Here is a 14,947-nt window from a genome sequence, read left to right as displayed (position 1 = left end):
TGGTGCATTCGGGTGTAAGGAACCCCTAATAATTAGGCACTCTTAAGTTAAAAATCTATTTATTTACATTTATTGGCTTTCCATAGTTTATATTAATGCATGTACATGTTTTCAACAATTCCTAAAGAAAACGCCTGCGTCTGGCAGTTTCGTTAGTGTGTGTGTGGGAAGTATGCACTCTGCGTTCGCTTAAAAGTAATGACTGTAATTATTTGATCTTAAGCACGGTTAAATATATCAGTTATCAGTTCCTCCATTCTGCATCTCCACTCAGATATTTACAGATTGCTCGTGCTATGATCATAAATTGATGGCAACCGCTCTCGTTGTTAAAATGCACTATTAAAATTACAAATTGGCAGCTAAGTATATTAACAAGTCTGTAAAATGTATCGAAACCAGAATATTCCTATTGTATTCCCTACAGTTCCGTAGTTGTCTCCACCTCCGACCTATCCAGATCGTTCAGATATGAGAAACCTATTTGACCATAGTCCCTCTTCCCGAAGGACACGTTCTCATTGGTGCTGCTCAGGTGGTTGTGATCGGAATTGGATCTGCAGGATAGAGGGTGTTACCAATTATAGTTATAAACTAGGAAAATAGCAAGTAAGCTATGAATACCTTTGAAACAGTGGGTTGGTGATGGGCACCTCTCCGCCGTAAAGGCGATTGTTGAGCTGGCCATTCCGACCCAGTGAGGCGTTCATCAGCTCCCCGTTGCCATTGAGCAGTCCCACGTCGCCGAAGGTGTTTCCCCGCCTGCCCATGGTGCTGTAGGCATTGTTCTTGGCATGGGCCATGTTGTTGGGCCCAGTTTGATCTATGTTATAGGCGCCGTTCTGGTAGTGGTTGCTGTTCTGGTGCTTGATGCGGCCCAAAGTCAGGGTGCCCGAGAGGGCTCCGTTCGGCGGAGATGCCAGCGGATTGGCGTTGTTGCGGGTGTTCATCTCCAGGGTTCTGTTGAAGGTGTTCTGCCTGTTGTTGATGGCCAGATTGTTGTTCATGTTGGCGTTATTGAGATTCTTATGGCGGCGCAGAGTGGCAATCGTGGCCGTCGTGGCATCCGAGTGGGAGGGACTGGACTGGCCACCGCCGTTGGTGTTCTCCTTGTGCGTTATGTAGCTTACATTGTCCAGCGAGAAGGCATGGTTCTTGGCACTAAAGTCCAGCTGCAGATCATCGTCCACATCCGGTGGCACTGCCATGGCCAGCATCTGGGTCTCGTACTCCTTCATGTTGGCTATGGTCTCGCTGGCACTCGAGGCCTGCTGGTTAACGATCACGGGATCGTAGCGGGGCGGATTCGTGGAGGAGTACTGGCGCATGCGCTGCTTGAAGTTCTTGTACCTATCAGACCAGGTGTATATAAAGATTTAAGTAAAAGTAAATAGAGGTTACATGTTATCCACTCACTTTGACCAAGAGATGCATATGTAAATGATGCCAATCGTGCCTAGGATGAGTATAACAAGTGATATGGCAATCAGAGTGAAGGGGAAGACTTCGTTGTCGATGGCTACGGCGGCTTTGACCTGGAAGATCCAAAGCTATATATAGTAAACATATATCCAAAGAAAAAGTAGTAATAGAATTAGTTGCCCACCTTGTGAACGTGCTCCTTCCTCTCCAGGGGAAACGATATATTCTCGGCTGTGGCTCGCGGCAGCGCTATGTTCAGCTCCGAGCGCGCAGCCGGTTCCAGTAAAGTGGTCTCCACAATGCTGTCCTTACGGCTGACGAGCTGCTCCGTCTTGGGATCGATGAGGTAGAACCATATGTCCGTAGCAGCCGGGTTCTCGATCACCGATCCGTTCTTGGCCAGGTACTTCTGGCTGCTCATCCGTTCAATGCCACTGACCAGGCCGGTCTTCTTGTCCAGCAGCTCCTCCAGCTCCGTGTAGTAGTTGCGGAGATCGCTGGGCGCTGCATTCGGGAAGGATAGCGCCATGCGATTGATGTCCGCCAGCTTGTTTACCACTATCCTGGCCCTCGTGCGATGGGATCCCTGCTCCTGGCCATCGCTATCACGGGCCTCCACCAAAAAGGTGAGTGGAAAGTCGTTCTCGTTCTTGAAGTGCTTGGCAGTTCGCAGAACTCCAGTGTCTTCGGACATCATGAAGAAGCTGGTGGGCTGGAAAGATCATATGATAATTATCAAAAAAATTCATTGACTAATGTAGAGTATAGATTTCTCACCATGTTAACCTTATTTTCATCGTCGTCGTAGAGAGTGTAGCGAACATTTCCAAATTTCCCCGAATCACGATCCGTGGCTCGCACCTGCAAAATGGTTGTGTCAACATCCATTTCCTCCGTCACCACCGTGTAGAAGGTGTCTTGCTGGCCGCGCAGCCTGTTGAACTCGAACTCCGGGGCGTTGTCGTTCTCGTCCTGGACTATGATCTCCACGCTGGTGGTGTCCTTCAGGGGATTGACGAAGTAGCGATGCGATGTCAGGCGCAACTGGAGGCTGTACGAGGTCTTGTCCTCGAAGTCCAGAGGTTGGATGAGCAGTAAGTTACAGCCATGATCGGCGGAGCTCAGATTGAAGATGCCCCCCTCGTTGCCGCTGACGAATTCACACCTGAATGCCGGGGGCCCATCGCCAGACGTCTTGGAATTCACAATCTGTATGAGCTTGAGGGTGCTATTGGCTTCCATTGATTCAGGCACACTGGTGGTGTAGCTGTCGTCGCTGAAGGCCAAGCCTATACTTTCACTGCTCATGCCCGTTCCACTTTCCAGCTTATTGTCCAATTTGATTTCATTATTGCCGCTGGACAAAAGATGGTGTACATCGACGCGCAGTGGAGCCACCGAGCTCAGCTGGGGTTCTCCCAGGTCGTATGCCCGTATGTCCACCTGGTACTCCGTGTCCTCCTCTTTGCGCAGCTCATCCCTTATGCGCACCGCTCCGGTGTCCGGATCCACTTGGAAGTACTTGGGCGCCTTGCCGCGACCCACGATCTCGTAGCGCACCACATTTCCCGGCGAAGTGCCATCGCCATCGATCGCGGGCAGAGTGGCTATGATGGTTCCTATGCCCTGGTCGTCGTTCACGGTCACCGGATCGGGAACTGTTATAAACCGCGGAGGCAGATCGTTGCGATCCTCCACATCCACCACCAGCAGGATTGTGTCGCCTGGTCCATTGCCATCGTTCTCTATGGTTCCAATGGTTAGCTGGTGCTGCTTCTGGCTCTCATAGTCCAATCCCTTGATGGTCCTCACCTCTCCGCTCTTCTCCGAAACCTTGAAGAGCTCTGCGTTGCCCTTCCGGAGCACGTAGGTGATCTCCGGCATGGAGTCGGGATCGAAGGCTTGCACAGTGGCCACCAGAAAGTTCTCCTCATTCTCAGGAATGTGGACATCAATGCGGGCATCACTGAACTTGGGCACCTCGTCCGGAAGGTCGAGCACCATCACCGTAACACTGGCAGTGCCCAGTCGGGCATCCGGAGCTCCATCCTTGGCGGTCACCACGAACTTGTACTCGTTCAACTGCTCGTAGTCCAGTTCCTTGGCGGTGAGGATCTCGCCCGACGTGGCATTGATGGTGAAGGGTATGTCGGTGGGAATGGAATAGGTTATCTCGGCATTGATACCTTCGTCGGCATCGGTGGCGTGAACCACTCCCACAGAGGCCTGCGCTTTGCCCTCCTCCACTTGGAAAACGTACGGCAAGGTGGAAGCCTCGAACTCCGGGTTTTTATCATTGATGTCCGTCACCTTGATGTTCACGGTGGCGCTGCTTGACAGACCTCCGGTATCTTCCGCCTTCAGAATCAGTTGGTAGCGGGTCAGACTCTCGCGATCCAGCTTCCTTATCACTATGATGACGCCACTCTCCTGACCGACGGCGAACTGGCGCAGATCATTGCCCGATATGATGGAGTAGACCACTGCATCGTTCTCGGGATCCTCGGCGTGGACCACTGTGACCGTGGAGTTGATCTCCGCTCCCTCGCTGACCTGCACCTCGTAGATGGGCTTCTGGAAGCGCGGTGGCTTCGTGTTCGGTCCCGGGGTCACGCTCACCTCAACGATCGCCTGGGAGGAGAGTCCTCCGATGTCGGTGGCCTGCACTGTGATGCTGTATTGCTCCCCGGCCAGCAGGCGACCCTGGGTCCTGATCTCACCCGTCGTCTCGTTGATGGTGAACTTCTGGATGCCGTTGTTGGACACATGGTAGATGGAGTAGGTCACCACGGCATTGGGACCCTCGTCGTTGTCGGTAGCCGTGACCTGGGTGACCAGCCGGCTCTCGCTCTGATCTCCGGCTGTTATGGAAATGGGCGCCACCATGGCCAGCTTGGGGGCATTGTCGTTCACATCCCGCAGGTGGACCGTGAGACTCAGCGGAGCACTGGCCGCGTTGGTTCGCGGTTCCCTGGCCACCACCTGAAACTTAAAACGACCCGGCGCCGGAGGGTCGCGATCGAGGTTCTCCTCGTTCACCACCAAGACGCCATCGCCAGTCACGTTGAATGACGGCGTCGTCAGCTCGTATATGTAGTCCGGCTTCGGATCGCTGTCGCTCAGGTCGGCGTCGGTGGTCATGAACGATATCGGGTTACCGTGCGCGTCCAAGACCCTGGTGCCAATGGGCGAGTTCTCGTCCACGTAGCCCTCCGCTTGGGAGGATGATATCACGGGCGGATTGGCGTCCACTGGCTTCACGAAGATTTCCAGCTTGGCCGTTGTGAATCGCTGCGGTCCGGGCGAAATCTCCTCCGCTTTCACTATGATGTCATACTTCTTCGCCGTCGAAGTGTCCACAGCTTTCGTCTGCTTTAGCACTCCGGTGCTCTCATCGATCTGGAAGTAATCGGCGTAGTTGCCGGGCATGCCGCTGGCGAAGCTGTAGCGGATTGGCGAGTTAATGGTGTCCAGATCCACTGCCTGAATCCGCTCGGGCAGCACCGTGAGCACACCCAGCAGGGATCCAGCCGGCACGGATGCGGAGTACTCCGGATTTATGCAGGCGCCGTCGAGCGAAACGCAGCCGCTATAGATGAACGATGGATCCAGGTCGTTGGAGTCGGCTATATTGACGGTCAACGTTGTGGTCGAGGAAAGACGGTCCGCCGTATTCCGTGCTCGATCCTGCAAAGAAATCATATAATTCATTACAAATGGGGAGCAAACATATGTGTATATATGGTCGTTCCCCTTCTATTGCGACTCCAGTTTCCGAGTGAAAGGTACTGAATCCACATGAAATGCCGACGGTAAAAGTAAGCACTTAATTGCGGCCTTTTCTTCGCAAACTTTAATTGTGGTAATGCCCAAGCAGACGGCTTAATTAACCCTTTGTTAAACTATTAGGGCTGCACTCACCGAGGCCACAATGGTAAGGTAGTACGTTTGGATCTTCTCAAAGTCCAGAGTCTTGGCCACCGTAACCTGAGGAAAGGAGAAGCTGGACTGTATCTAACCCAGATATGTGAGGATTAGGTTCGGGGACTCACTTGACCCTGGTGTGGAAACGATATGGCGAAGGTGCCGTACCCGTCCGCACTGTACTTCTCCACGTTGGTGGAGTTGGGACTGCCCTCGGCTATGAAGTACTCGACCAGTCCATTGACTCCAGCGTCCTTGTCCAGGGCCTGGATGTTACGGAAAATAGTGGTTCCCACCGGAGTGCTCTGTGGAAGGCAAAGAAGTGTTATACTCATAAGCCAGGCTCATTGGAATGCCAGTTAATTCGACGTGGCAAGCAGCGGGTGGTATTTCGGAGAGGTTTCCTCCGCGCCCAAGAACCGAAAGTGTTTCCTGGCCCCATTAATAAGTAATAAGTGTGTGGTTTCTAGTTCAGCGTGATGTAGTGGAGCGTTCCTAACGCTTCCCATGGAACCCAACTGGGAGCCAACGGAAACTTGCGGGTCATTATTTCACTCGCACTAGCATTGTTTTTGGAGTCAAGTGGCTGCAGTGCATCTGCTCTCCACAAAGGCCGGTGGGCTGTTATGTAACTAACGGTGGCTGCTTCTCAGCCGAAGTTAAGGAGCAAGTTTGCCACTTGCATGGAGATGGAGCTGCGGAGTTTGCGGTTTCCCCACTCCACCTTACGACTTAGTACCCAGAATTGGCAGACATTGTTCATCTGCTGAACTTTGCGATTTGTTTTCGGGTTTTTCCGCTAAATGGCATGCACGCTTAGCTCATCTTTTTCGCTTTTCATAATTTTTTATTTTCGGCATAGCCCAGAGCCCCGCAAATTCCCATGACTATGTCTGTGGCTATTGATGCTGCAGATACCATACTGTTTCGCCCGATCTCTGGAGGTATAATTTATCTCGGCTCTTGTAATTATTTGACAGAGCGGCGGGGAAATGCGATGCTGTTGTCTTGTCCTCGCCGGCTGGACAGCGGACGCAGTCCCTCGGGAGTGTTCGCCCAGGCCGGCAAGTGCATACCAATTATATTCCAGTTTGACTGGCAGATCGCCTTATACAGGGACCCTATAAAGGCGGACCGTTCCGTAGAATGTAGTGCAGGATGGCTTCGCTTTTGTTTATTCCGCACCAGGCTTCCTGAACTCGAAGGCTCCTCGCATTGTTAAATAAATTTCGAATGGGCGAGGGTTCTGATTGCGAATTCCAATGAACGATTTATATTCAGCTGTGTTGCATTGTATTGGCTTGTAATTTTATTTACCATCCAAAGGGGTTCCTTCAAGGTTGCAGGTCATAAAAGATATATATAGTAGTACATATCTTATGGCTTTCGATTGCGTTTCAAAATGGTCTGCTGGTCAAAATGATAGGAAAGTTATAATTTCCATCCACAAACGACTTAACTAATTAATATTCCGCACTTTTTATGTCTTAATGGGTGTGTGGCTAATTATTATATTATTATTTCTCCCATTGTACAAGAATACATGGTAGACATTACTCTGTGCACAGTAATGATCTCGCAGGGGTTCCTATGTACGGTTCTCTATATAGCACGTTTCCGCTTTGTCTTCAGCTTTTTGCCAGCTCTGCTGCTTTCTAATATGTCAACAGTTCTGTAATTGAACGTTATTAGTCTAAATACGTGATTAAGAGCCGGCAGGCGATTCTATTGCAACTCTTGCACCGATCTCATGATCCCCTCGGCGGATTCTGATGCTGGGGCAGAGTGGGGAGACTTGGATGCCAGGATGCCTGGGTACTGGGCATCCGACATGCTATTGTGTTGCCGAAGCGCTGAAAACATGTTCACTACCACTTCATTAGTGTTCAGTATGTAGTTGCTGCTGTCGCGTCGAGAAGACTATGCACATTCACCTGACTAGTGCACTGGAAAAAATCACACAGCATATGTAGCTACCAAAAGCCACATAGCGATATATGTCACTTTAAGATGCTGGGAGCTAATAGAGAGCAAGTACAACAATCTGTCATCTAAGCTTGAATCTAATCTGGGTGGATGGAACCCAATTTCCCGCAGTGTACTTGTGTCTATTTCCAGCGTGATAGTCCGTTTGGCACCCGGTTTGGAGGAGCCAGCGGCACCACGGCCAGGAGAAATGCGGGCAACTTTGGGGCGACGAAAAGCTGATCGTGCGCACGCTGCAAAATGTCCACTTGCCGGTCGTGGACTCCAGCAGCAGCACTTACTCACCTCGGGAACGGTGACCTCGTAGGGGGTGTTCATGAAGCGCGGCGCATTGTCGTTTATGTCCGACACCCGAACAATGATGGGAATGGTGCGCTTCTTGCCCGTGGACCTGGTGGTGCAGGAGACCTGAAACGAGGCGGGCAGACGCGGATCGTCGATGTTAGCTTGTAGTGGAAAGTGCTTCCGGAGAGTGGTGTACACACCTGGAAGACGATGTGGCTGAGGTTCTCCTCGTCGCGATCCAGGGGCTGCAGCAGCTGCAGCTTCTTGCCGTTCAGCTGGAAGATGGGCTGGCCCTTGGGGAAGACCAGGTTGAGAGCGATCTCCGTATCCGGATCGCCGAAGATCGGCAGCTCAGGCGGCGTGGTGGGCTGTCCGATGACTGCGAAAGCGCATAAATAATAAAGTAATAGCCTGGATCTAATGGACCGAGCTGGGTTATTGGTACAAGTATCGCCAAACCGGCAAACGGAGCGGCGGGAAAACGCGCAAACCGAGAAAACTGCAGACAGCAGCCTTTCTCTTTGCATTTGGGGTCAAGTTGCAGCGATCACTTGCGATGTATCTCAGTGTGTGCACATATATACAAGTGCACATACATATATGTGCATATGTGGGCACACGTCGTAGATGCATCATAGATGCACGAGAAAGTCTTTACCATTCGCGTGCTCTGGTTATTTGGCGCCTCTAGTGAGATCTGAAGTTGCATAACGAACTAAACCTACTGTACACAATTATATCTAATAGTTGCATGTGCTGGATTTATTCAAATTGCAGATACATCGCTTCCCTACACTAACCGCATGTACAACACGTCGTATGAGCAATATTTGATGGCTATTCTTGACCCCACATTCTTTCTAGCTGCAAGCTTAATGAGGCTAAAAACCAATTAAGGTTTTCAGCGGTGCACCTCAGAGGCATGTAAATTGTACAATGTATCCACGAAGTACACTTAGTTTCCCTGCTCTGACGTGCTTTTCTTTTCGTTCTTTGATGCGATGTGGATGTGATGGGCTGCCTATGCGCTTGAACACGTCTAAAATTATAATTACGGTGTTGCACCTTTCGTGCTTTTAGTCTATGATCTTGAAGTCGAGGTTGGCCGCAGAGCATTTCGGCTGAGAAGCATATGGCCATTCATGTTTTAGCATCCACGTAATAGATTTGACGCCGCAGTTGTCTTGAAACTCATATTTCCAGTTTAAGGCCATGTTAAGCGACTTAAATGGGCTGGCTAGTCGATAACACGGCCGTGTTTATTGTACTTTCATATAATCCAGTGCCGAAGGAGGGTGGTGTACTTACAAGACTCCCGGCTCTCCTCGATGTCCAGGATGATGTTCGTCTGCCCCGTCTCCACTTCGCACATCTGCGACTTGCCCAAAACCGCAGAGCAGAGCAGGATTAGCAGCCCAAAGAAGCCCAGTCCCTGCTGGGGAGTGAGTGAGTTCCTCGCGGCCATGTTATCTGAAAATAAGAGTAAACAAATACGTTTCTTGTACTCCATGCATACATCTATCTATCTCCCCAAGATCCCCATTTAAATATGTAGTACTGCTTGGCCTACGCCAGCGGAGCCCACACAGCGAATCCGGATAGCCGAGTGGAGCTGCAGACTATGTTTGTTTGCTTTGTATGCAAAGACGGCTGCTCTTGCCTTAAATGGTGTGATATCAATATGCAATAAACAATTTAGCCAACTTGGCGTTGTCAGCGCACGTTGTGTATATATGGACTTGTGGAAATCCAAGATGCCCCGATCCGCAGCTCCAATCAATACCAACTTGGTGTCGAAAGTGCTGGCCAAATTGAAAACAGCTTCGCAGTTCCGTTCGAGCCGATCTTGCCACTTGGCTGGGGCAATATTGACAGAGAGAAGTTCATAACGGTGGCATCATAAATTGGCTAATAAAGTGGCAAGCCAGCCCGCGGAGTACCTAGCGATCAGGTGCACATTCTGGCCATTTTTACCATTCTTCCCATTTCTACCATCTTTCTCCCATTTCACTTATTTTGCCCATTTTGCCCACCTCATCTCATCGAGCGCCTAAATGGCCAGCTCGCCAACTGGCCGATCAACTTTTGCGGCTGCGGCTGGCAAACAGTTAGAACCCAGAGCTTGGGAGCTAGGAGTTGGCCATCCCATGCTGCGGCTTCTATCCCTAGGTTTCTGTACATCCGCTGGCTTTCTGACTTTCTGGCTTTCTCCTCCATCTGCGATCTCCATTGAAGACACGTTGGCACCAGGAGCCACTTGCATCGTATCCGTTACTCGGATCGTTTGTTTAATGAAACGGATCGGAGCTAATCTTCTGGTTTTCGCGCTCCCTCCTCGGTCGCTTCCATTGGATGTAGATAGCAGTGTCCAAAGAAGTCGGGTTCCGTTGGGCTAGTTAACCGAAACTCATAAAATCAGGGGAATAAAGTGCGCGCTCTAATGAACAAAGCGAATTATAATTAGAGCTATTGGCTATTCACAATTACAATCCAAGCTGATGGATCTCGTATCCTTAGCCACTGACAACTATTGTCTTCGATGGCAAATTGCAATTCGATTTACGCAATTAGCCAAATAAACCAATCAAAATACCCATGATTTCCCAACGATTTATTTAATTTCGCCAAAGTGTGCTGCAATCTCGAGTGGAATCAAACTTGTCTGCAAACGCAACTGCTGCTGAAATTATCTCCGAAATCATAAAAGCCCCGATCGCCCATTGCGTAACTTAAGTGCGAGATATCACATGGTATTGATATGGGGGCTTAAATGCTCCATCGTGCCGTTCCTGCTTCCATTTGCGAGGAAATCGAGAAAATCGGGAAAATCGCGAAAAGCGCTGCTAGTCCTCCGCTTTCACTGGACGGTACACAAAATGCCATTTTCCATTTCCCCCGCATAAACAAAGGCGCGAAGCTGGAGGAGATCGCAGGAGGAGCAGGCGGAGCCAGAGGAGGAGCTCGGCGGTGGCCACCACAGAAAGTCAGTTGCTGATTATGTTCAACCGGAAACTTATAGAAAAAGCCGAATGTGCCAAACTGGTTTGCAAAATAAACGAAAGCCGAGGTATCGCTTTGAATGCCTGTGCTGTGTGTACTGTGTGTTGTGTGTGTTGTGTGCTGGGTGCAGATTCGATATGCGGCAAACCTGTTGCTTATTGATGCTGTTTTTGCCAACATTTTCTAGTTTTGAATGTGGTACAATACGTAGCGAACTTAAATCTCAAATCTGCTGGAATGCGAACGATGGTTGCCACACAAATCTTAAATAAACAAGAAAGGAACGCCAGCATTTGGGCACCGAATGGCGGCATACCCTGGTCCACCTGGTCACTCGGCTCCCCTGGATCACTCGGATCACTTGGATCACCTGGATCCCCTGGATACATATATGCATGTATACACCATCGTTCTGTCAGCTCCAACTGCGATTGTTATGCTAATTCGCTGAGTGTTTTATTGTATTTTAATTTTATTGGACAGAGGACGCGCTCTTGGCCATACAAAGTATTTCTCCTCACGGATCCGTGAGATGTTTCATAATATATATTGAATTCTATCAGCATATGAAGTATCTCAATCTGTGCCATTCATTTTGGCTGTCTGTATATTTATGACTCCTGTGGGACTAAATATATGCTCGTCTTCAAAATGGCCATTTGTCGAGTTTAATGACTCAAAGTGCTTTAACATTCTAATCGTTCTAATGAACTCGACAAGTATCTTAGAGCCAATTTGCTGGGAATCATTTTGCCTGATGATTAATTTTAATGATTCGACTTTTTCGAGAACACCTATAGCGAAACTTAAGCAACTGCTGAGTAACATAAACAATCTTAATTGGCCAAAGTAAGTTGAATTTAGAATAATTAAAAACAAATCTCTGAATTTAGATGCTGGCCAAAGACATTGAACTGCAGATTCTTGGGTGACAATAAAATTAATCGACCTGACTTTCCGCTGAAGGAAAAACGGTTAGGTGATTATGTTTTCTGCTTTATAAATGGCTTCTGGCCATTTAGCCAAATGAAGATTAATCTCCGCCGCCCGGAGACAAGAACATTATTTCATCTTTTTGCTTCTACCCGCCTTTGGATGCTGAATAATTTAATAATAATACTAATAACACTCCGCACTTACCGTTTGGTCTGAAGATTAAATATTTAAGCAGCTCAAAGTATTTCAGCTGAGTATCCAACGTGAAAAATGGAGTCACACGCCGTTAACAAAGGTGATTTTTGGTCCTCAATTACATTTCGATTTACTATATTATTCAATAGATGTTGTATCTGCGCACTAAAAAACAGGGTTAAACTCGATTAAAAACACTCGCGGCACAAATTTGGAGATGTTGTAATACTTATTTTATGCATTTCTCAGTCATAAAACTCATATTGAATCGAAGTTGATGATTTCGAAGTTGATGATCACCGGGATCACCGGTTTGGAAGTGAGTTTTGAAGTGATTTCGGTTCGGTTTTGCCGCACTGGAGTGAATTTTAATTACTGTTTGGAGGTTGCCCTCTTGGATTAATTATAAGCCATAATGTTTCGCGAAAAGCTGGCCAACAAAGCGGCGCGTGGGAGTTTGGTAGCATGTAGTAAAAGTAGCATGGCAAGTCGATGACTATCTACGTATGCCTGTACAGTGAACACGACTGTGTAAGTTTCTTACACAAATCTCGACATACGTGACCTCATTTGCCGATCTGACAGAAAACGTTTTTTTCTGTTTTTTTTTTGGCTGTTTTATTGCTTGTTTTTTGGTTCTTGGCAAATGCCGCAGAAATCCCGGTCGATAAATGCGATTTGCTTAATACGGCGATCACGTTCACATTCCACATTAGTGTTCTATCCTTTGATATTCGCCAAAACGATGATGGTTTCGTTTGTTTTTTGTTCTCTGTTTTCCGTTTTCACTCCACGGTGAGTTGTGTTGGGTAAACAAAAAAAAACTGAAAAATTGGCAAGAGAAAGTCTTGCTCTCGGGATTAAATTTGTGTACAAAGGTACGATTTTAGATTTAACGATGGCGTGAAGGCTTTGTTTGCCACTCGGGGCTTCTTTGTTATTTAAACGGGGTGCTATTTCGAGATGTGTGCGTGGTATGCCCTTTTCAGGCTTCCATGGCTGCAGCTTCAGGTTGCCTTGGATCCACCACACACATCACACATCCACACATCACACGTCGCCACAAACGGACCATTCTGAACTTTACACATTTTCTCGAGAGATAACTCTTTAAAAATTAGCTCTTGGGCATATTCATACCAGCTCGAAAACCGGTATCGCGCCAGCCACCTTATAGCAATAGCGCTGCGTTGGGGCACAAGCTCATACTCGTCGTGCTGCACTGCGCGAAAGTACGTGGTACGTGGTGTCGGCTCGGCGGTCGGATCGGTACTGTTTCGCTTTACCTGTCTCGCGCAGCAGCAACAAGTGGGCGCTACCCGATCCCAGGTGGAACGTATTGGAATCGAGCAGGCATTCGCTCGCTTTGCGGTAAAACTGGTTTTTCGGGGGTTACTCGTTTGCCAGCTGATGGATACCACACCATACCCACACACACACACGCGAAAGGCTTTGGTTGTGGAGCACAGGTACTGCGATCCACGATCTGCAGGTGCATGTACATACACAGATATGTTCATATGTATATGTTTGCGCTGCGCGGACAGAGAATCTGGAGCGCTAACAGCGTCTGTTAAGTCAAAGGTAAATATGTAAGAGACCACCATGTTGCATTTCCATAGGAGTTGGAGCCGTGGATCGGGCTTAGACTTAGCCAGCCAGCCAGGAACCAGTTTTGGGGCTTCGGCTCGGCTTGTTGCTCGCTTTGTGTTTGCTTTTCTGTTTCAGCTGCACCGCGGCCGTTGCTGTGTAAGTTTTTATTAAAATGTTTTAGTCGATGTTGCCGCGATTTTGGCCGCTCACTCCACACTCCACTGCAATCCACTGCAATCCACTGCAATGCAATGCAATCCGAGCTGCGATCCGGGGCATGAATGAAGTTCACCAAAGGGGCAGACAGCATTTTTGTACCTGTCAGGCGGCCAGGGAGTCGTCGCATATGCATATTCCGTTGCCATTGTGCTGGGACAATGAGACAGTTGCACCCGGCTGGCTGGCAATCCGCGAAATTGGCATTGCCATCATGGGTAGGTGTTTCCATCGAACACCACCATCGAATACCACCATTTCCATTTCCATATCCATTTCCAGCCGGATGCTGCCAGAACAATTGAGCCAATATCGTTAAATTGGCATTGAAAGCGGCTCAGATCGATGGAATCAGCCAAATATGATAATTTGCGCAGATCTGGTTCCTCGAAATGTCAAAGCATCTAATTATAGCAAACTCATATCCATATGGCACACAAACTGCTAGGTAAGATTAAGCCATGTGCTAACTGGCCATTAGCAGAGTATCTTCATGGTGCTAAACGCATGGGAGGCTGCCATCTTCATCACAACTCGGTGGAGGAGAAAGTGCAAGGGTTTTCATCAGATGTACGTCATTAGCTCGTTTTACTGTTTGCTAACAAGCCAGATGGGTCTTAGCTCCTCTTTTGGCCAAATCCTCATCCCACTGGCCTGGGTTTTAATTAAGGCTTAGCTTCTTTCGTTATAATAAAGAGGCAGTTTCTTGCTAAATTTATTGGGGGTTCTTGGATTACCATAATGTCTGTGCTCTTCCGGCTTCGTCATCACTTTTACGATTCGAATGTCCCATTTTCGCAATAATTTGAGTCGTTTGCCGATCGGCTTACATATGTCAAGTTCGAAAAACAAAGTGCCAACTGTTTCAATTCGCTGCTCTAACAGGAAGTTTTGCGATTATGAACAAGTTGGTTAGGAGCTTGTAAGGTGTATTTCATTTTGCCCATTTACGCTGACATTTAACAAAAGTGTAGTTCAGTGACCCAAAGTTACACGCTGCCAAGACGGATTTGCTTGTGATTCTGCAAAATGGTTTTGGTAGTAGCCAGCCATATGCTGATATGCTCCATGAGTACCGGATATGAAGGTATCCAGCGAAATGTGTCAGCCAACACTGTAAGGTTTCGCATTGAGCATGCGCAAAAGCTCGAATTGCTGGCTGAGCCAGTTTAAAATCAGTTCGCCTTCCTGAGAATTTTCGATTGCACAAACGACAGGTGCAGCATATGCAAAATAATATGTGTGCATAGCAAATATCGTTTCGAAAATGCTTTATTTCAGCCGTATTGCTAACAGTTCCCGACTAGATTTTATAGGCTCCTGGCTTAACTTTTTTGAAGAAAAGTTAAGTGGAAAAGCGCAACAAGTCATTGAACGAGTAAAAAACATG

At 48.3% G+C, this 14,947-nt stretch overlaps 1 protein-coding gene across 1 annotated transcript; it reads right to left on the bottom strand.

Moving 5' to 3' along the window:
* Nucleotides 1-47: 47 nt before the first annotated feature.
* On the bottom strand, nucleotides 48-13,001 carry LOC6612757 (cadherin-99C). Its single transcript, XM_002037224.2, has 12 exons — nucleotides 12,889-13,001; nucleotides 11,758-11,913; nucleotides 8,926-9,087; nucleotides 7,818-7,996; nucleotides 7,618-7,740; nucleotides 5,475-5,651; nucleotides 5,344-5,409; nucleotides 2,200-5,109; nucleotides 1,607-2,134; nucleotides 1,417-1,535; nucleotides 625-1,350; nucleotides 48-557 (listed from the first exon to the last, which is right to left on the bottom strand). Exons 3-12 carry the CDS (start codon nucleotides 9,080-9,082, stop codon nucleotides 422-424), a joined length of 5,121 nt encoding a protein of 1,706 aa, XP_002037260.2. The 5' UTR covers nucleotides 9,083-9,087; nucleotides 11,758-11,913; nucleotides 12,889-13,001; the 3' UTR covers nucleotides 48-421.
* Nucleotides 13,002-14,947: the final 1,946 nt, after the last annotated feature.

This window comes from Drosophila sechellia, chromosome 3R (genome assembly GCF_004382195.2).
Source record: "Drosophila sechellia strain sech25 chromosome 3R, ASM438219v1, whole genome shotgun sequence".
Classification (NCBI taxonomy): domain Eukaryota; kingdom Metazoa; phylum Arthropoda; class Insecta; order Diptera; family Drosophilidae; genus Drosophila; species Drosophila sechellia.
This window is presented reverse-complemented; position numbering and strand designations above follow the sequence as displayed.

What these genes read in the sequence shown, in the direction of transcription:
- LOC6612757 (XM_002037224.2), bottom strand. Translation starts at nt 9,082, where the DNA reads ATGGCCGCGAGGAACTCACTCACTCCCCAGCAGGGACTGGGCTTCTTT. An exon ending in TCAGCCACATCGTCTTCCAG is followed by an intron (nt 7,741 to 7,817) that starts GTGTGTACACCA and finishes GCCTCGTTTCAG; the next exon opens with GTCTCCTGCACCACCAGGTC. An exon ending in ACGAGGTCACCGTTCCCGAG is followed by an intron (nt 5,652 to 7,617) that starts GTGAGTAAGTGC and finishes TGCCTTCCACAG; the next exon opens with AGCACTCCGGTGGGAACCAC.